At 36.7% G+C, this 21627-nt stretch overlaps 1 protein-coding gene across 5 annotated transcripts in view; it reads left to right on the plus strand.

Annotated features, from left to right (window-relative positions):
- LOC131065728 (kinesin-like protein KIN-4A) overlaps positions 1-18911 on the plus strand; it is a 105716-nt gene extending 86805 nt beyond the window's left edge. For all 5 annotated transcript variants that reach the window (XM_058000338.2, XM_058000336.2, XM_058000340.2 and 2 more), the window contains 9 exons: positions 14866-14959; positions 15037-15068; positions 15202-15299; positions 15427-15528; positions 15687-15914; positions 16188-16350; positions 16437-16580; positions 17774-18174; positions 18297-18911. In XM_058000338.2, coding sequence (XP_057856321.1) covers positions 14866-14959; positions 15037-15068; positions 15202-15299; positions 15427-15528; positions 15687-15914; positions 16188-16350; positions 16437-16580; positions 17774-17983 — 1071 coding nt within the window. In that variant the 3' untranslated portion in view covers positions 17984-18174; positions 18297-18911. The remainder of the gene's footprint in view (positions 1-14865; positions 14960-15036; positions 15069-15201; positions 15300-15426; positions 15529-15686; positions 15915-16187; positions 16351-16436; positions 16581-17773; positions 18175-18296) is intronic.
- The last annotated feature ends 2716 nt before the right edge of the window (positions 18912-21627 follow it).

The raw sequence follows: 21627 nt of genomic DNA on the forward strand, positions 1-21627 counted from the left end.
AAGTATCATAGCATAAACCAAAAACCAAGTGCAACATATGAATAAGAGTTCAATACATATCAATGTATCATAGTGACAGACTCATAGAGTCATAGAGTCATAGACCACAAAACAAGAACCTCTGAAATTCTGATTACATATCAAGTTCAAAGTTTGGTATCAATGAAAATAAGAAATCATAAATTTCGTCTACGACTAAAGCTCAAAACAGATTGTGGCCGCTGGGTGGGTGGTGCTGAAGTAGTGGCAACATCCTCAACACTAACAGGTGCCTCTGCTGCATGATCAACCTCCTGCTCCTCCTCATGTGCTGCCACTTCCGCATCCCATTCCTCTCCTGCCCTCTCCAACTCACTCAGCTGCTCATTAGTAAGGAATGGATCCGAATCATTATCAACATCATCAGGAGAAGCAACCCATTCTATTGCATATGGATCAATGTCATTCAAGTCAAGTGCTTCATGTGAATCTTGCCCTAGCACCTTCTTCTCATGTAATCGAATGTTGTACCGCACATAGACAAGATCATTCAAGCGTTGTTGAGTCAACCTATTGCGCTTTTTTGTGTGGATGTTCTCAAAAACACTCTAGTTGCGCTCACAACCAGAAGCACTACAAGGCTGTGATAATATGCGGATGGCAAGCTTTTGAAGATTAGGCGTTGTGGCACCATAATCTTCCCACCACAAATCTGCAAGGATACAAAATGTGATTTATAACTTGTAAAGATTTCAATAATCTTAAAGAGAGAAATAAATGGTAAAAATTAAACATATGTTTTTTTTTACCTGGTCGTAAGGTGGCTCTCCTACGTTTGCAATCAGGTGAAGAAAACAATTCCCCTAAGGCCTTCTTATAGCTCTGCAACTCATCAAGTATCAGGTCTCGAAGGATCTCATCATCAACTAATCTCCGAATGCATGTGTCAAGGCCAATTCTAACCTCTGCATCTGCTCTGAAACTCGGAGAGTAAAAAAACTTGAGATTCAAGAAGTAGGCAGCAGCATGAATATGTTGGTGGAGTTGATGGTTCCACCTCCGATCAATTATGCGCCATATGGGTTCATACTTGGTCTTGTTTGACCCATACAAGTGTTGAATCGCCTCTTTGGCCTTATCCATGGCCTCGTATAGATACCCCATGGAGTTGTGATCCCCATCCACAATTCGTAGCACCCTCACCAACGGTTCCGACACCTAGATATAAAAAATCTAACAAAATCAGCAGATTGAAATATTAGAAAATTAAATAATAAATCATCAATTAAAGTTTCAAAACTTACATTGATGATCTCCTCCACTATCTTGGCAAAATTAGTATCAAAAATGGCTATCACAACCTTCTCTGCTTCAGGCTTTGTAGCATAAGGACTCCCCAACCATCTTTCACTCATGAACATCCGCTTCAGGTTGGGCAATGTAGCAAGTATGCTCTGCAAGGTGAGGAAATTGGTAGCAAAGCGTGTGACCCCCGATCGCACAAGATCCTTACCTTCAGTGTGCTCTCTCATAAGATTCAGGACCCATGTGTGATTGTAGATGTATTTGGTGATATTCCTTCCATCTTCAACCACTTTTTTTACCCAACTTAGTTTCCCTATGTCCTCAAGGAGCAAGTCAAGACAATGGGCAACACAAGGGCTCCAAAATAATGTCGGATGTCTAGCCATTAGAAGTCTGCCAGCTGCCACATATGCAGCTGCATTATCAGTCACAACTTGGATGACATTCTGCACTCCCACATCCATCACCACCTCATCCAACATGTTGCACAAGGTCTCCGCATTCTTCACTTCATTGGAGGCATCAATTGATTTTAAAAATACTAACTATCCTCCTGAAGCAACTAGCAAGTTGATGAGTGTCCTATTCCTACCATCTGTCCATCCATCAGAAAGAATGGTTCTGCCATTCTTTTCCCAAATAGTCCTTTGTTCTTCCACTAATGCATGAGTGTTTTGGACCTCATCCTGCAATAACTGTCCACTTACCTCGTAACAGCTTGGGGACTTGAACCCCTTACCTGCCACAGTCAACGCGGTGACCAATTGGTCCCAAGATGGACTAGAAATAGCATTGAACAGAACATCGTTGTAGATAAAAAATCTAGCACACGCCACCTTGGCTTGTTGGTGAGCCTCTTTATTCCATGCAGTGCCAAGCAATCCAGGTTGTGCACCAGGAGTGTTACGTGGAATAAAGAAGTTTTCCATGTTGCTGTCCAAAGTTCCCTTTGCTCGTATCCGTGGCCCAAGGGAAGAACCAGATGTCCCCACATCTGTATGTGACCCTATGGAACTCAAATCTGCCCTTGGGGCTGCCATTGCCTCTGCTGTTCTCTTTTTTGTTGCCTTCCTTTGATCATATGCTTCAAGCGCTGCTATTGCATCTCTCGTAGCCTCTTCAGTACATTCCGTACAGCTTGTGGTATCTCGGCATTGAATTTTTGCAAGGTGATATTTGAACCTATTAATGCCACCTTTTACAATTTTTTTGCAATGGTTGCAAAAAACATCTCCTCGTTTTGGACCTAGTCTCCCATGTTTCCAACAAGGGTCTCTCTTTTTGCCACCAACTTTAACTGTAGAAGCTAAATCCATTTTCTTTCAAAAAGATTTGGAAAAGAACCTAGCAAAAGAGAGACAACATTTAGAGATAAATAACATTGTTAACAAAAAAAATCACGAACATCCAAAAATTACAATGACTACATAACTGTATTTTATTTACAGTCATCTATTAATAGATGACTATCTAAAATTAAAATTTTTAATTGGTTGTATATTTTTTTAAGTTTTTAACTTCAAATTTAAATTTAAATGAAATACTTTAATACACATTGACATTACACAGTTGACAGTCATTTCAAATTTTCAAATGACTATGAGTATGTATTACACAGTCATTTCACAATTGACTGTGTAATACACAGTCATTAATTACAATGTACATTAATGTATTTCACAGTCATCAGTCATTTGAAAATGACCGTGTATTACATAGTCATTAGTCATTTGAAATGACTGTAATGACTGTGTATTACACATTCATTTGAAAATGACTGTGTAATACACAGTCATTTGAAAATGATTGATGACTGTGTAATACACAGTCATTTGTAATGACTGTAATGACTGATGACTGTGTAAAAATGACTGTGTATTACACAGTCATTTGAAATGACTGTGATTGTGTAATACACAGTCATTTGAAATGACTGTGACTGTGTAATGATGACTGTGTAATACACAGTCATTTTCAAATGACTATGACTGTGTAATGATGACTGTGTAATACATAGTCATTTGAAATGACTGTGTATTACACAGTCATTTGAAATGACTGTGACTGTGTAATGATGACTGTGTAATACACAGTCATTTGAAATGACTGTGTATTACACAGTCATTTGAAATGACTGTGACTGTGTAATACACAGTCATCAAATGACTGTGTATTACACAGTCATTTTAATCGACTATGTATTCACAGTCATTTAAAATTTTAAAACATAGTCATTTGACTCATTTTAATTGACTGTGAATACATAGTCGATTAAAATTTAAAATGACTGTGAATTCAAAATAAAACAATACAAAAAGATTACGAATAAACAAGTAAAAACCTGGTCGCGCGTGCAAATGCAAACCCTACTGGAAATCGCGTGGCGTTTTTTGCCTGCGTTTTTTGCATTCTGGAGTCGCGCGAAATGGAATAAAGACTTAGGTTTTTTTTTTGCCTGCGACTTAAGTCGCATTTTTCTCGCGTTTTGTGCCGCGTTTTCAGGCAGGTTTTGGCGATTAACGGCGAGTATTTGTCAATAAAATCACGGCAACTATATGGAAAAATCGTGCCGAGTTTTTCCGCGATTAACTCGCGCGCCATTAGGGATCGCGATTACTCGCGAGTTTTTTAATGGCTCGCCGAGTTTTGCAAGCCTGGCAGGGACATCATTGGCAGATCGTTTGAATGCATTCAACATGTTTCTTGCACAGTTAACTTCTATTGGTGTGTCCATTCAGGAAGAAGAACATTGCATGTTGTTGTTGTGTTCATTGCCTGACTCTTGGGAACACTTAGTGATGGCTATTGGTAGTACCACGACCCAGTTCAAGATGGATATGGTGGTTAATACTCTTTTGTCAGAAGAAATGAGAAAGAAGTCTTCTGAGACGACAAAGGATGCACTCTCTGTTCGAGGCAGATCGAAGGACAAAGACAAGAAGAAAGGAAAGAAGTCCAAGTCTCAAGCGAGTTTTCCAGGCAAGAAGTCAAAGGTGAAGTGCTGGAACTGTGGGGAGAAAGGGCATATTCGAAAGGACTGCAAGAAGGAGAAGAAGAAGAAGAAATTATCTGACATTGAGTCTTCTCAGAGTGATGCTGATGCTTTTGTTGCAGCCCTAGCAGTGCCTACCACAGACGACACCTGGTTAGTAGATTCTGGCGCATCTTTCCATATGACGTCCCACAAGGAATGGTTCTCGAAGTATGAACCATATGCTGGTGGAAAGGTATATCTGGCTAGTGATTCTACATTGGAGATTGAAGGGAGAGGCAGAATCAAAATTCAGTTTCTAGATGGTAGAGTGAAGGGGATCAATGGGGTTCTTCATATACCAGGTCTGGCAAGAAATCTTCTCTCTGTAAGTAAACTTAATGATGCTGGAGTACAAGTTACATTTGTGTCAGGTGGTTGCAAAATGACTAGGGGTTCCATTGTATTGGCAAAGGGTGATCGCATTGGTACACTGTACAAGTTAAATGCTGAACCTATATGTTGTAATGTAACTTCTGAAAAGTCTGATAAAACAACTGTAAGGATGCATAATGCAAACTTGTTGGGAGCTAAACTTCCTGCTGAGAAAACAATGCTCTGGCATAACAGGTTAGGCCACATAGGTGAAAAAGGTTTAAAAGCCTTGAAGAATAAAAACTTGGTTGAAGGTCTTGATGATTGTAGTTTTGAGTTCGATTTCTGCGAGCACTGCATTTATGGAAAACATAACCGAGTTCAGTTTTATTCCAGTTCTCATAAATCTTCTGCTATTCTGGACTATGTTCACTCTGATGTGTTTGGTCCAGTGGATGTACCTTCTTTGTCTAAGTCTAAATACTATGTATCCTTTGTAGACGATTATTCAAGAAGGGCATTTGTATACTTTCTTAAAAGTAAAATAGAAGTGTTCAGTCGGTTTAAGGAGTTTAAGAACCTTGTTGAGAATCAGACTGGGAGAAGGATTAAATGTTTAAGAACAGACAATGGTGGTGAATTTTGTAGTGCAGATTTCGACAAGTACTGTGTTGATCATGGAATTAAAAGACACAAGACTGTACCTTACACTCCACAGCAAAATGGAGTCGCTGAAAGGTTGAATCGGTCTCTAATGGAGAAAGCGAGGAGCATGTTGAGTGGAGCTGGGCTGGAACAAACATTTTGGGCTGAAGTAGTTGCTACAGTGTGTTACCTGCTGAATCGTTCTCCTACTTCAGCATTGGTTGACAAAACACCTATGGAAGCGTGGTCTAGTAAGAAACCTTCTCTAAGGCACCTACGTGTTTTTGGTGCAGAGGCATATGCTCATGTGCCTGAAGTGAATAGATCTAAATTGGATAACAAAGCGGTAAAATGTATCTTCATTGGCTACGGAGTTGGTGTGAAAGGATACAAACTTTGGAATCCAGTGATTGGAAATGTTTTATTCAACAGAAGTGTGATTTTTCATGAACTGAAGCCTATGTCATTAGATCATAAAATAGAAAAGAAAGGAGAAGTTGAGGTTGAAGTACCTCCAATCAAAGAAGAATCTCCAGAGATACCTGAAGATGAGGAGAGTTCAAGCAGTTCAAGTAGTTCTGAAGAAGAACATGATAATGAGCCCCCTGATGAATCTCAAGAAGCCCCAACACCAGAGTTGAGAAGATCTACTCGAGAGAGGCGGCAACCTGAAAGGTATGCACCTAATAAGTGCAGTCACTCTATGTTGAATGTTAATTGTGCTTATGTGTTACTTGCAGATACTGATGAGCCTAGGTCTGTAAAAGAAGCAATTGAAATGCCTGATTCAGATTCCTGGTTGGAAGCCATGAATGATGAAATGTCATCATTGGATAAAAATGGAACTTGGGATTTGGTGCCATTGCCTAATGACAGAAAGTCTGTAGGCTGTAAGTGGGTATTCAAAAAGAAGTATGGTCCAGATGGCAACATTGACAAGTATAAGGCAAGATTGGTTGCAAAGGGGTATTCACAAAAGGAAGGTATTGACTATGGAGAAATCTTTTCTCCTGTAGCTAAGCTGACGTCCATTAGATTTCTCTTGTCACTTGCAGCAGCATATGATTGGGAGATTGAGCAGATGGATGTGAAGACAACATTTCTTCATGGTGATCTTGAAGAAGAAATTTATATGTCCCAGCCTGAGCACTTTTTGGAAAAAGGTAAAGAACATCTGGTATGCAAACTCAAGAAGTCTCTGTATGGTTTGAAACAGTCTCCCAGAATGTGGTATCAGAAGTATGATACATTTGTTTTGTCCTTGGGATTTGTGAGATCCAAAGCTGATCATTGTGTTTACTACAAAACTGATGATGATAGGATTCTTATCATAGCTTTGTATGTAGATCACATGTTATTCATAGGAAACACAAAAAGTATGATCTCAGATTTAAAATCTCAGCTTTGTATGAAATTTGAAATGAAGGATTTAGGACCAGCAAATTACATTCTGGGAATGGGAATCAAAAGAGATAGGTCTAAGAGGAAACTTTGGCTCAGCCAGAGAAAATACATAACCAATGTTCTTGACAGGTTTCATATGTCTGACTGTAAACCACAGGTTGTTCCCATCTTGCAGGGAACTAAGTTGTTTGTGCTGGACAGTCCGAAGTCTCCAAAAGAGATTGAAGACATGAAAGATGTACCGTATGCAAGTGTTATAGGTAGTCTGATGTATGCTATGGTCTGTACAAGACCAGACATTGCCCAACCAGTGGGACTACTTAGCAGGTTTATGTCGAATCCAGGGAGAACACATTGGGATGCTGTAAAGAGAGTGTTTAGATACCTGAAGGGTACTTCAGATTTTGCATTATGTTACCATGGTAATCTGAAGGATTCAAAAAGAAAGCATTTGTGGTTACACGGATTCTGATTGGGCAGGGGATGTTGACAGCAGGAGATCTACCAGTGGATATGTTTTTGTCCTGAATGGTGGAGCTGTTAGTTGGATGAGCAAGCGGCAAGCTGTAGTCGCTTTGTCCACTACAGAGGCAGAATACATGGCAGCCACACATGCTTGCAAAGAAGTAGTCTGGCTTAGACGTTTGAGTTCTGACATTGGTTTTGATGCGGGGCAGATTGAAGTCTGGAGTGACAGCCAGAGTGCCATTTGTTTGGCAAAGAATCCTATTTTCCATGCCAGGTCGAAGCATGTTGATGTTCAGTATCATTTCGTACGTGACATGGTGGAAGATGGAAAAGTTTATCTTAACAAGGAAGACACTTTGGAAAATGTTGCAGATGCCTTGACGAAACCAGTGAGCACACACAAGTTCAGGTGGTGTTCGAATTCTATGGGTCTTCGTACCCATGTCTGTCAGTAACGTTTGGAATGGTATCTCGGTCCAGTGAATTCCTCGTCAAGTGGGAGTTTGTTGGAAAATGTGCCTCAAATTCACTTGACAATAGTCCATACTGATTGTGTTAAGTCATGCTGATGAAACAGTATGAAGGATTTTGTGAGCTCTATCGGCATGACTCTTGCCGATGTATTCCCTTCTATCGGGTATTGGAATAGCAGGTTTGAAGTCATCCCGATGACTCGACGAAGTTGACTTTGGTCATCGGGGTAACTTCGGCTATCGGAATAACTTGTGCAGCGGTATGCCGATCTCTCGATGAGCCCGCTCTACCGGTCTCGGTTCGGGTCACCTATCGGCTATCGGGTTGACATTCTGAATGTCATGCCGATGTCCTGATGAGCTCGCTTTACCGGTCTCGGTTATTTCGCTTATCGGCATAGTGTTATTCTTTGTGTTCTGATTACCCGATGAAGTCATCCTACCGGACTGGCAATGCAGATCGGGATAACAGTTTCGGACTTGGTCCGATGAGCCAATGAGTCCTTGTTCTTGGTATCGGCATAGTAGTTGTGTTCCTGTTTCGATGCTCCGGTGGAGATCACTTCTAGCCTTCGGAGATCGGAGTATTTTTTGGAGAGTTATACCGGTGACCCGATGGGGTCGCCTTAGGCGATCAGGTATCATCAGGCCCTCGGCTTTACCTTTTTGAATGTTGTGTCGATAGCCGATGGACCGGAGACCGGCTGAGGGAGCGAGGTCAAACCAAGATCCAAAAGATCGATTCTCGGATACTATGTATGAGACTGTTGGTGTAAATGAATACGAACTGACCCGGTTGTCTACTGCATGTGGGATAACTGTTTTTTTTTTCATGATTGTAGACTGACACAGGCAGACGGTTAGACTTCGAGCCGTTGGGGCCGTTACTCTGATGAACCGTCGAGTCGTTTGGTATTGAAAACTGACGGTAATCCAAAGGTTGGTAGAAGAGGATGAAATCTTGAGAGTAGGGGTGTTCTGTGAAGAGTTTTGATCCGATAGTTTGTATGTTTGGAATGACTGTGTAACAGAGTGAAGAAAATCTGCAGATGAGACTCTATTGTATTGTTTTAACATACTGTTAATAAAGTTGATCATTTGCTAGTGGTGGGTTTTTCTCCCGAAAGGGTTTTTCCACGTTAACTCTGTGTGTCATCTCTTTGTGCCTTTTTGTGCATGTTTTTACTCGTACCATATTCAGTAAATGTTGAAGCTTTGTCTACACTAGTCTGTTTCTCCTCTGTGAATTGACATTAAGGAAGCGAATTCCGCACTTGCTTTCCTTATAGGGTCGTGGTCCAACAAACTTCCCCACTAGAGAGAAAGCCATTAAAGAAATGCTATGATCGATAACCAAATCTGGAACCTCAATAGCAAGTTTACCCGTTTTTCTATTAGATATATCTTTCACAAAGGGAAAGGACGATTTACTAGTCGGTTTTCCAGTTGCTTTCCTTACAAAAAGACTACTCCAGGGTTTGAGGGCTTGCACCTCCTTGATCTTTTCTGAGTCAACTTTCATAGCCTCGGGACCTGATTTTGGGGAATCTATCATCTTTTTGCAATCAGGAGGAGGGTCCCGTAGCCGTGGGTCCCCATCCAGTCTCCCATCCTCATCATCCATCGCTTATCCTTGAGCTGCAGTGGCATCAGAACCAGAGGATCCAGCCTCGCTGTTCCCTCCATTTCCAGTTTTCAAATTTCCCCCCTCTGCTTGCGCTGTTCCCTCCATCTTTTTAAAAATTGTATGGTTTGAACCAAGGATGTAAAAAAGAACTAAAGTTATAATTAGTTAAAATGAATATAAATTAGTTTAAATCAATAAAGGTTTAATCTAATATAAAGATTCTAATACAAATTGATTAAAATAAAAAAAACAATGAAAATAGTGATTTTTTTTAAATAGCAAAATTTTGGTGATGAATCTTATGTTTTGGAATTTAAATGCAATAATGCTACTTATTTCTAGTATATGATGAATATTTTAAACCTAGATGCAACATTTTGCAGCCAAAATGAAGTAAAATTTTTTTATAAAACAAAAAACCTACCTGTGCTTCAAATCTGCCTTTGAAATTCACCAAAAAATCCCTTTTGATCTTCTCTCCTCAATGGAAAAGCGCTATAGATAGTGTGTTTGTTGTTGGGGAGGGTTTTTTCACTTGTAGAGAAAAATGTTGAGCCATTTGAATGATTTGTGGGCCGTTTTTGATGCATTGGGCTTTTTTTCATGACAAGAGTGAGTTTTTTATTAAAATTTGATGAGTATTTGGTGGAAACTCACCAAGAATTGGTCACTTTTCGCCGAATAGTTTTTACTAGATACTCGGTGAGTAAATGCCTAGAAAACTCACGAGCCAATTTACTCGATGAGTACTCGACTACTCAACAAATTTTCCATCTATGGCTAATATCAAGTTCAACAATTAATTTTAATCATCAAACTAGTTTTCTAAATCATCAATATTATCATCATCATTGACATTAGATGATGTAGGAACATTAGATGAACAAGCATTCCCAATGCCAATGCCACTCTTACTAAAAGTGTGTTTGGCTTTTTGAAACCTATGGAAGCATCCAAGTCAGTAGGTTTTGGCTCTATATCCCACAACTTTGTGTTGTCCCTTTTCTTGTAGCCCTGCTTGTGCAAAAGGAGATGCAAGTTGGGATTAACATACACTAAATTCTCCATTCTCTTTGAGTGCAATCTATTGCACTTTATTGAGTGGATGAAAGTATGCAATTCTCCAATTCCTCTCAGATGTAGATGAACTATCAACCTATGGAGACAAAGTGGAGAGATAAAACTATACATTATAAAAATAAAATATTAAAAAAACTATAAGTGAAAGGTAAAACTAAAAAGATGAAAAACTAAAAATTTATTAAACTTGTGATAAAAATTTGATTGCGAGGGGTTGGAATTGTTGGCCATGGAAATACCACTAATTGTGAGCATCCTTCTTAAACTTTTGACAAAGAGCCTCAACACTTGGCCCATCTAAGTGTAGAAAATCAATGAATTCACTCATGACTACATCTTGCAAATCAGGACCAGGGAAGAGTCTATGAAATGTTGCCTTGTATTCTTTAGCAACTTCAAACTCTCTATATAGGGCAACCCTTCTCAGCACAAAGAATCTTAGCATTAAAGTATTTTGGGCTCAATGCAAAGGCAAGAAGATGTAGTGGGGTGGTCATTGTGTTCCATCTTTCTTCAATAATCGTGTGCAATTTTTTGAAGAAAATTTCTTCAAAGTTTGTCTCTTTTGCATTTGTGATTCTCTTCATCTTATCAATCATTGAGTTGATGCCATCATGTCTCTTCCAGGCAAGGTTTTTCCGTGTCAACATAAGGAATTATGCTCAAAATGTGCTCAGTGAAACTAAGGAGATACTCCACAATCCACACAATCCCATCATGCATCATCTAGGATCATCTTCTTAATATTCGTTGCCCTCTTAGTGTTTCTTTTCCTCCATATAGACCAATTTTTGGCTAATATGCTAGAAAGTGCCTTTCGAACGTTCACAAGTCATCCAAGTCAATTTTGTGTTAGAGGTGAAATGGGTCTCAACAACCTATTAAAAAATATAAAATAAAATGATCAAAACAAACTTTAAAGAAGAATTAGATTACATTAACAAGTCATGAATTGAGAAACTAAGTTTTAAAAAAATAAATCAAGTAACTAAAGTGAAACTACAATATAAAATTTTATACTACATTTACTTTCAATAGCTTCAATTTTGAAAATGATCTAAAAATGCCTTGCAACATGTAGTGGTTGGTGATGAACATATGAATGTCGTCAACCTTTGCATATAACTCTTTGATCCAATCAATTTTATTCCCGATCTTTTGTAGCATAAGATTGAGAGTGGACCACATAAGATGTCAAAAAGTTTTGTGATTAGCATTCCTCAACCTACTCGATAGCTTGACAATTTATTGCATTGCCCATTTTGATTTGAGCAACAATAGGGGGTCCCACTTCTTTAATGGTTGTGATGAGAATTTCATCAATAAATTGGCCATCTTTCACTTGCCCCTCACAATCCACAACTCTCAAAAACATTGCTCCTTTAGGTGACACTACTATGACTATGATCAAGGGCTGATTTTTAGCATCTTTCTATCCATCGGAAATAATTGACACCTCTATCTCGATCCATCAATCCTTTATGAGCTTCAATGAATCTTTGACGAGCTTGACCTCTTTTTTCAATAAGGTGCCATGCATCTTCTCATAACCCAAGCCCTTGTACCCTTTAGGATCCTCATTAATATTTATCATTTTTTTGCCAATATGGTGAGTGAACAACACTGGAAGCCAACCCATTTGCATAAATGCATATTGTTCTATGGTGATCGACAATATCTCGAGTCTCATTTTGAAACATAGTTTCAAAAGTCCCTTTGGTCTTTTGTTTGTAGTGGATGTTTTTTTTTCAAGAGTGGCCAAAAATGGGTGTCTCTCTACCACAACATTGGGATTAGATGGGGACATTGGAGGCTTCATTCCCTTTAATCTCCTTTTTGCTAAGTGATGATTTGCTCAATAGTCTACTAGTTATCTATTTTCTCTTGCTCCATAATATATGCTATCACTTGTTCGAATGGCTTAGATACACTTCTTTCTAGGAAAAATTTTGATACCTTGTCCAGGTATTTCATATAAATGGGCTTTCACCCAAATATTTGAACTTAAATATCTAACATCACATTTGTAGCAAATCCATATATACCCTCTACCACCTACTTCCATAGAATATGCTGTATCATATCAACATACTTCTAGAGAGGAGAAATCGGATCTGATTTGAATTAAAGATCAAGCTATGGAGCTAGAAGTAGCTGCCATTGCGACTACTATGGTAAGAAATTTTATAAACAACATATTCAAAACAAATAAAATTTTAAAACCAAAAAAAAGATATATCAAACCTAGATCTTTTGACACATTCATAAAAAAATGAAAGAAACATAGAACAAAGCAAAGAGTGTCTATTCATGTTTGTAAAACAAAAATAGAGAAAAAAAAATGAAAAATATTCAACTCTTCGCAAAAATATTCTTCTATGATCTTCTTGGCAACCAATGAACACTTGTAAATATGTATCATGCACAATGCAATCATTGTAGAATTTTTGAAAAGTCAATCTTCAACTCTCTTTATTGATTCAACAAACAAAAATGATTGGTCAACCTCTTTGAATGTTTTTTCTTTTTGCCATAAAAATGAATTAAAATGAACTTATTTTGGTGTTTGATATGTTTTAGAAGTGACTTTTAGGGTTTTAGATTCTTTTTAGGGTGCCTAGGCCAAAGTCAAAGCAAAAAAATGAATTAAAAAAATAAAAAAAAATTAAAACAATGTAGGGGACAGATGAGTCTACCTTGGGTTCATCCGGGTTCTCCTAATTCATCCCAGGTTTATCCCAAAATAACCCAACCTAAAAACCCAATAACCTATGATGAAAAAATTACAGTGTTCCACGTAAACGCGTTTCCCCCCCTCAGGCCCAAGTCCCCCCATCCCTGAAACCCGTCCCCAAAACTTGTCCCTTTGTCCCCCTATCCCTGAAGCCCGTCCCCGTGTCCCCGCGTCCCCCGTCTCCCTGTCCCCAACGGCCGTGGAACAATTGAAAAAAATGACTATAACCTATACCATGGCCTAGCCACTACTGTGCTTGCCTTACCCACAATTTTCTTCTACAAATACCATGCAAAAAACCCTCATGCAAGGTAAATGATGCCCTATTCTCGCATCTTAACTGAGCTCTCTCCAAACTGACAAAATGTATCTGCTACCTTTCTATGCTTATACAATGGGTATATAGGCATGACAGTTGTTGCTGGGCCTTCATGTACTATGATAAGGCTCATGATTCCACCGCTATATCTGTGTTGCACTGTTGCACTGATTCATATTTGATATTTATTATTTAAAATAGTTTCACATTTTTCCCTGTAAACATACTTCAATACAAATTTTTAAAGAGTTTGGTTAAGTTTAATGATTAATAACACATTAATTTCATCATGTGCTAGGATAAAATGCTTAAATCCAATTGACCACTAGGAAATATTTGATAGGTAAAACATTATCAAAAATAGCAATAGCAAATAATGGTGCATGCAAATCCTAGTCTTAATTGTCCTAACTTACAGTTAATCACTTACCATTGATCAATTATTGTAGTATATTGTCAATTCTGTATTTGTTATTAGATTTTGTACATTTTATGTAAATTATACTCATGATTCATCCACTATATCAGGATTGCAATGTCGTACTGATTCATATCTCGTTTAGCTTTTGAAAAAATAATCACATTTTTTCCCTGTAAATGTACCGTGATACAAAATTTTAACAAGTTCAGGAAAGGTTTGCCATCGAAGGTCATTAGTGTCATCATGCAGCAGGATAGAATTATTAGATCTAAATTGCCATCAAGAATATTTGGTAGGTAAAAACATCATAATAAACAACAGAAATTTGTGGCAACTGCACACAAATTTTAGACTTAATTGTTATAACTTACAGTTATCACTTATCACCGATCAATTATTGTTGTGTGTTCTTAATTCTGTATTTATTGTTTAGTTTTGTACATTTGTGAAAATTATGTTATGTATATATATACCCTCATCATCCACCTGCTGTCTCCAAAATTTTGTAATTTTTTTGCTGCTCTAAGAAACCTGCCCTATGTCACTACATACACCCATTTCCAAAACTTGGAGAAACACTGATAAATATACATCAATGAAGCCAGATTCTAGGCTAGAACCTTATCTAGTGGACAACAAAATCAATGAACACTGTTTTCCACAAAGTTTAACCAATGCAAGACCAGTTATGAACCACATCTGATGTCACATGCCCTTTTGTAATTGGAATCTTATCTAGTGGACAACAAAATCAATGAACACTGTTTTCCACAAAGTTCAACCAATGCAAGACCAGTTTTGAACCACATCTGATGTCACATGCCCTTTTGTAATTGTCGGTATGTTTCCAAGCTTTTAAACATGTAGTCCCAAACTTAAAATTGACCTTTGACGTTCCAAAATAGGTGTTATCCCTATTTGCACAAATCAGGGATAATGGGTTAATAATATTTACATCAGACATCAAGATTTAGAGGCTGATTCTCTCCACCTTGTTAAGTTTCTCTTATCAATATGAGGGCTATACTTTGTTAAATTGATGACTTTTTCATCATAATGCTTAGGTTCTCCAACGGAAAACTGAAGAGGCTTCGATGGCTACCAAAAGGTTGAAAGAGTTGTTGGAAGGCCGCAAATCTTCACCCCGTGAAAATTTGGGTAAATATTTTTGTATTCTAGACCGTTTATTATCTTTTTTATTTAGCTTCTCTTATCAAAATTTATTCCTTGTGCAGGTCATGCAAATGGAAATGCTTCTGTTATTCAGGTAGCTCCTTTCATTCTCATTGCTATGGATTTGGAACTGGTTCTCCATTAGGTGTTTTTACTTGGTTACTGTTGTTCGAACTCTGAATACTTTCATATGCACATATACAAGTAACGTGAAACTGCATCTGCAGAGTAATGATAAAGCGTTGCAAAGATGCCTAGAACATGAGCTGGAAGTTATAGTTCATGTGCATGAGGTTCGTACAGAGTATCAAAAACAAACTGAAATGTAAGTACTTGTAATATTTATTAACTTCCTCCTTGCGCTTAGTATATTTTTGGAAATAATAGCAGGATACATCACTATCAAGGTTGTATCATAAACAGAATTTAGTAATATATATGTTATAAACCAGGAGAGCTGCTATCGCAAAAGAACTCACCAAAATAAAGCAGGAAGATGAAATAATGCAAAAGGGTCTTTCCCCTCAACATTGGAAAAATGGCAGCCCAGTCAGGTGATCTAATCTTCATGTTCTAATAGAATTTGTGCAATGCTTGTGTCCCAGAAAGTACCTTGTTCAATATTGCAAGTTTTAAAATGTTAGATCATCTTTCTAAAGGCAAATAAGAGTTTGGATGATGGATTCTGATGAATTTGTAGTTTGTTTTCCAGTTCTTCTACACTCAGCATGTCTCCAAATGCAAGGAATGCAAGGATTGGATTGCTTGAAAGCATGTTGAATGCCTCTTCTAGTACACTTGTAGCAATGGCATCACAACTTTCGGAAGCAGAAGAACGTGAGCGGGCTTTTATTGGGCGTGGTCGGTGGAATCAACTACGAACTATGGGTGATGCAAAAAGCTTACTTCAATATTTGTTTAATACTGCTGCATGTGCAAGGTACAGAGCCATTGCCTTCAATTTAAACTACAGTATGCTATATGATGTGCAAGCTACAGATTTTATATTGATGTCAATCATGCACAGAAATTAAGTCTTCAAAATTGTAGCACAAAGAAACCTGTTTGATATTTAGTTTGCTTGCCTTCCATGATTGATGATTTCCATTATAAACTGGGAGAAACCTTCCACCTTATTTGGCAGCAGTACCAAGTCTAGCGTCTTGTTATAAGGTTTCTAATTCCATATATGGTATTGTTTTCTCTTCACCAGATGCCAATTGTGGGACAAAGACATTGACAAACGGGAGATGAAAGAAACAATTACCGAACTTGGTAACTTATTAAGGCAAAGTGAATTTCAGAGGAAGGAGATTGAGAAGCAGCAACGTCTAAGAGAGCAGGCTGTTGCCATTGCTCTGGCTACAGCATCTTCGGTATTCTTTGGGGTCTTGTTTGCAGATTTCATATATTGACCTAGCTGGATTATGTTTGCTCTTGGCTAACGGTATGCTTTTCATAGGTTGGTTCACATGCTGCAATAAAGAATGTAGCAGAGGAGAATTCAGGGCACAGTTCTGTAGGTTCCATTTCATCAAAGCGGCTACAATATACAGCTAACCTTTCAAGTAAAAGAAATAGCAATATCTCTTTTGAAATGCGCAAGGTATGCTATCTAAATATATTCCTTTGTTATTCTGCAGTTCATTCCCTTCTGAAATTCTTAATTCTAAGTATAAATTTCTCCTTTCCATGTGTTTAAACTTTAAAGTTAAAAGCCATTATGAAAACAAAGCACAAAATTGTTAAGAGGATTACATTAATAGTTCAAATTATGTTATCTTAAAATTATTATATGATGATTTTATAAGTTAAAACTATATTAATATTATTATAAATTTTACGTCAACAATTATTATGGTAGTATTTATTAAGAATTTTTATTGATGAAAATTGAATTAGGATGTTCTTTTTCAATATTTCGCATAAGAATTATATCATCTCAATATAAATATTATAACATATATTATTATAAATATTTACAATATATATAATTATTATAAATATTTAACATAATAATAATTACCACGACATTTGTAATAATCTGAACTATTAATGTAATCCCTTAAGTAATTTTGTCCCTTGTTTGATAATGGCTTTTATGCAATTTATTTATTTTATGTTTTTGGTTTATATTGTCTCTAGATTCTCTTGCAGAGTCTTGTTTTCCATGACAATCCTTCCAGTATTTATTTTAAAGAATTTGGGTCTGCAATTATTATGCTTTTTTTCCTCTTCTTGATGATAGATTATAGAGTTAATCTGAGATGTTGATGTAAACATTCATACATTTTTTTCCAAATACTTTCCTATTCAGCTGTCATGGACTCTGGAATTATCAGACCTAGAGTTCTATGTTAATGGACTTATTTTTTAAGTTGTATAACTTATGTCTAGATTTTGTATTGCAAGTGTGGCCGTTGTCTTTGCAGTTCACTCTATTCCAAGTTAATATGTACCTATTAGAGCCCAAAGGTTGGAGTGCCAGCTTATTGGAAGAATCTTGAATATTATCTATTTATCTATATTATACTTTGCTCCTTGTTTTGAAGTCTAGGATTTGCTTATTCTTCATCTTTTGAAGTACATTAGGGAATTTAAATTCCTCACATACTGTAATGGCAAGTTATAATCACATCCTTCCAGAAGATGGAGGAATTTTGTTAAAAAATATCTTGTAAGCTATGCTTGTTTCTATTATAAGCTTATGTTGTTAGTCAGTGCAGCATTATGATTTCATATTTTATGAGCCGAGATAGTCTTACTATTAGATGAAATCTCATGAGTGCATGGCTACAGGCTGTTTCTATGGGTCCAGTTGGAGGCGCAAAAATAGCAGGTGGACAAACAGGCAAACTCTGGAGGTGGAAAAGAAGCCATCAGCAATGGATGCTTCAGTTCAAATGGAAGTGGCAGAAGCCATGGAGACTATCAGAATGGATTAGGCACAATGATGAAACCATGACGCGGGTGAGGCCAAGAGGGCATACATTACTTGATATGGCTTGATAGAAGCGGAAGCAAAAAAGGGCTTTACAGTGGGTGTTTGTCTATGTGTTCTGGATGGGACTATTACTTAAGGATTGCAAGAAAAACTGCTAGGTCATGTGTTGCAGGTTTAGTTGGAATCAAAAGCATAAGGAAGATGGACAAAGCATAACAGAAATGGCTCTGGCTCCAGAATGATGCTTTCAACAGTGGTAATTAATGTTTTCAACATTTTTGTGCCTTGTATTTGTTATAATGCATTTTTTTAGTGTTCAACACATGAAATCAGTGCTAAATAATCCTTCAAATGGAAATGAATGTAATTAATACCCAGGTATCAAGGGAACACGGGTACAACAATGGAAATGATAGCAGCAGACATTGATTCAGTTGTATCAGTTGCTTCCGATTCTAACCTCACCCTCCTGAAGTGGTGTGTAATACTAGTTGTGAAATAAATCACCATAAAAACTGCTATTTGGTCTGCTTTGGACAAGTGCGTTTGCAAAGTCTATGTCAATGGATGGAGAAAACCGACCAGATTGTGCTTGTAAAATGCTCCTATTCTGCTCAGGTTGCTGAAGGTATGCAAACAGTGCAAGTTGTACCTGTGAATTGTTTCTCTTTAGCATGGTGGTGAAACCACGTTTGGCAGAGTTATCAAAGGGTGTTCTTAGGCAAAGCGCCGAGGAACGACTAAAGAGACAAAGCGAGATGTAACCGATCACATCTCAATTTAAACTTAGCTTTCTGTAAATTGGGTATGGTTTACACTAGTCCATTTTAGATTTTTAGTTTGTCACTATGTTTCCTACGATTGAAACAATTCTTTTGTAAGCATTTTATTTTTCATCTCCTTGAAAAAGCATTGGCTGAATTGTACTTCTATCATGTACATTGATTTTGGGGAAATGTCAAAGGTTATTCTCATTGTATTGATTGCTATTTATAGCTGGCGTCATACAAGAGTTCCTGTACAAGCAATAGTTCATATGCATTATTGTAGTTGCTGTAAATTTGTTTTAATAATAGAGAAAAGCTAATGGTTTGAATTGAAGGCATTCATCTTATAATAAGCAATCGATCAGGGTTTCCACCATATGTTTAATAATGAAAATGACACAACTCCAACTTTTCTTTAAGTGGTTTTTAATTCTCAAGGTTCAAGTAAATTAATCGATGTCAGTTACATTTAATCAAAGTTCGTTAAAACTACACGCACAAAGAATGATGCTGTGCTAAGCACATGTGCAAGCCTAGAAGCATAAGAAGTGGTTTTCATGTTCATCTAACAGATCAACCTTTACATTCCAAAAGGCGACTTACAAAATTCTACATTTTTGAGACATTTTTTTGGTAGAGCAAATATCTATTGCACTTGGCAGTTAGGGGAAGAGCATCACTAGTCGTTATAGTTAACTTCGCACACTTTTAAGTTTTTAAATTGTACATCGGATTTCGATGATTTTTGTTTTGTTTGTTTGATTGTTGTGGCTGTCTTTGATGCGACTTAAGTGCTTATAGCTATTGTTCTAACTTCTGGGTAGTAAAGATGAATGTTGTGGGATCTATTATGCATGCAAGAGTAAAAAAGTGGTCATTTCAAAGTGTCATCCAAAACATATTCCCTAGTCTCCCATTTCCTGTTTGCTTTGGCAACCAAAACATTTGTACAATCATGTTGTCCTCATTTTTGAATTTTAAAAAATGTGACAACTCTTACAAATTTTTGCTTAAAATGTGTCATTTTTGTCTCCAACACACGTTTTATGAGGTCCAAAACTCACATTTGTTGGTGTCAAATCATTGGGGGTGTCTTTGCCATCATTGTCCAGATTTTGGTGAGTTTTGGTCTTTTTTTCGTAGCTTTTTGTGCAAATTTGGGTTTCAAAGCAGTCACTATAGGTTGAAGATTTTACTTTTAAGGCATGCTTCTCGAGGAAAATTTTTTGCTTCTTATTGAACTAGATTGATCTTCGATCCATCCTTGATTCATGTTTCAAATTTCATTGCGTTTTGAATTAATTTGCTGTCCTTCCTTCAATTTCAGGTCTTTTCTTCCCCACTAAGGTGGGAAATTTTCTTTCTATTGCAGGTCAGGAGTTTTCTTTATGTTTTTGTGTTGTAAGGAAATTTTAAAACAATTATAAATGCACTTTATTTAAAACTTGTAACTTCTTTTTATTTCTCCCTTGCTTTTTATGTCTTTTAAGTTGTTGTAGGAACTTTTTGGACAAATTGCAAGTGAATTTAAAATTACAAGTTTAATGAGAACTTGTAACTTCTCATAAAAGTTCCTACTTTGTGCTTTTAAGTTGTAATAGGGATTTTGTTTCTCTATTACAAGTCTTTTTAAGTTTTTCAAGCGTTTTTATGTCTTGTGTCTTACTTGTAATGGGAATTTTATTTCCCTATTACAAGTTTTTATGTTTTTATTCATTTTAGTTGTAATAGGGGTTTTATTTCCTTATTACAAGTCTTTATGTTTTTTAAATTTGTAATGAGGATTTTATTTCCCTATTACAAGTTGTTTTGTTGTTTCTTTTTGCTCTTCTTCCTTTCAAACCCGAAATTGTTCAAGAGAAGGAAAAGTAATGCAATTTAAAACTTGTAAAGGGGTTTCAAAAACCCGATTGCATCTTTGGAGGGCACATTTGATTGTAGTTGGAGAGGAAAAATTCGATCTGCATTCTTGCTCTCACAAATATGTTTTTGGTGGTATTTCTTCCCCTAAATCCGTTCCACATTCATGCTAAATTGTTAGGAATCAATGCTAGTTGCCACGTTTTCTACCAAAAACGGTTTGGGCAAACACAGAAGACGTTTTTTGTTGGTTCTTTCCGCATTTTGGGTGCTCCTTTTCTGCCATTGTTGCCATGTTTTGTATTCAGCATTAATGCAAAGTGTTTGGCATCAAACGTGAGTCATATCTCTGTGTGTGAAAAAGTGGAATAAGTCTGTAAGCTGCAAGTCACAACACTTTAATTAAGTCATTATATGTATGGTTAGACAGGTATAAGCATGAATATGAAAACCATAACAAATCGACTAATTGCCTTTTAAAAGATGTGTATAAAATTGCTCTTAGATTTGTATAAGCAATACCAGTGACTAGATTACACCAAGACGAAGGATTTAATCTATATGAGTATGAGATTAAGCTAAATGGATGCAAGATTATGCTAGATGGATGAATAATAAGCTATATGAATTCAAACAATCATGAAAATATGCAAAAAAGAAATTAAACTAAGATGCAATAATCTCAAAAAGCAAGCACAAAATCTTCAATGACTCTAGAGCAAAACTGTATAATAACAATAAATCTCCAAGGTGTTTTGAATGAGAGATGAAGGTTGAATTTATAGAGAATCACAAGAGATATAAAAAAAAACACAATTTAGGATAATTGAAATAATTGAAATAATTGAAAAATCAGATTCAGTTAACCTTGATATAGATTCCAATTATAGTTTAATTGAAATGCATTCAGAAAAGAAGTTTGAGTTTGCATTAGAGATATAATACAATTAATTCCATGCACTTGAGATAAAAATAGGTAATTCTTTGATTTATTCAAGAAAAGAGTCTTTTCAATGCAATTGAACTTTTTTTCTCAAAAGCTTTGAGTTTCAATTTTAGAGAATGATTAAATTCCTTTAATT

Source organism: Cryptomeria japonica, chromosome 7 (assembly GCF_030272615.1).
Source record: "Cryptomeria japonica chromosome 7, Sugi_1.0, whole genome shotgun sequence".
Classification (NCBI taxonomy): Eukaryota; Viridiplantae; Streptophyta; class Pinopsida; order Cupressales; family Cupressaceae; genus Cryptomeria; species Cryptomeria japonica.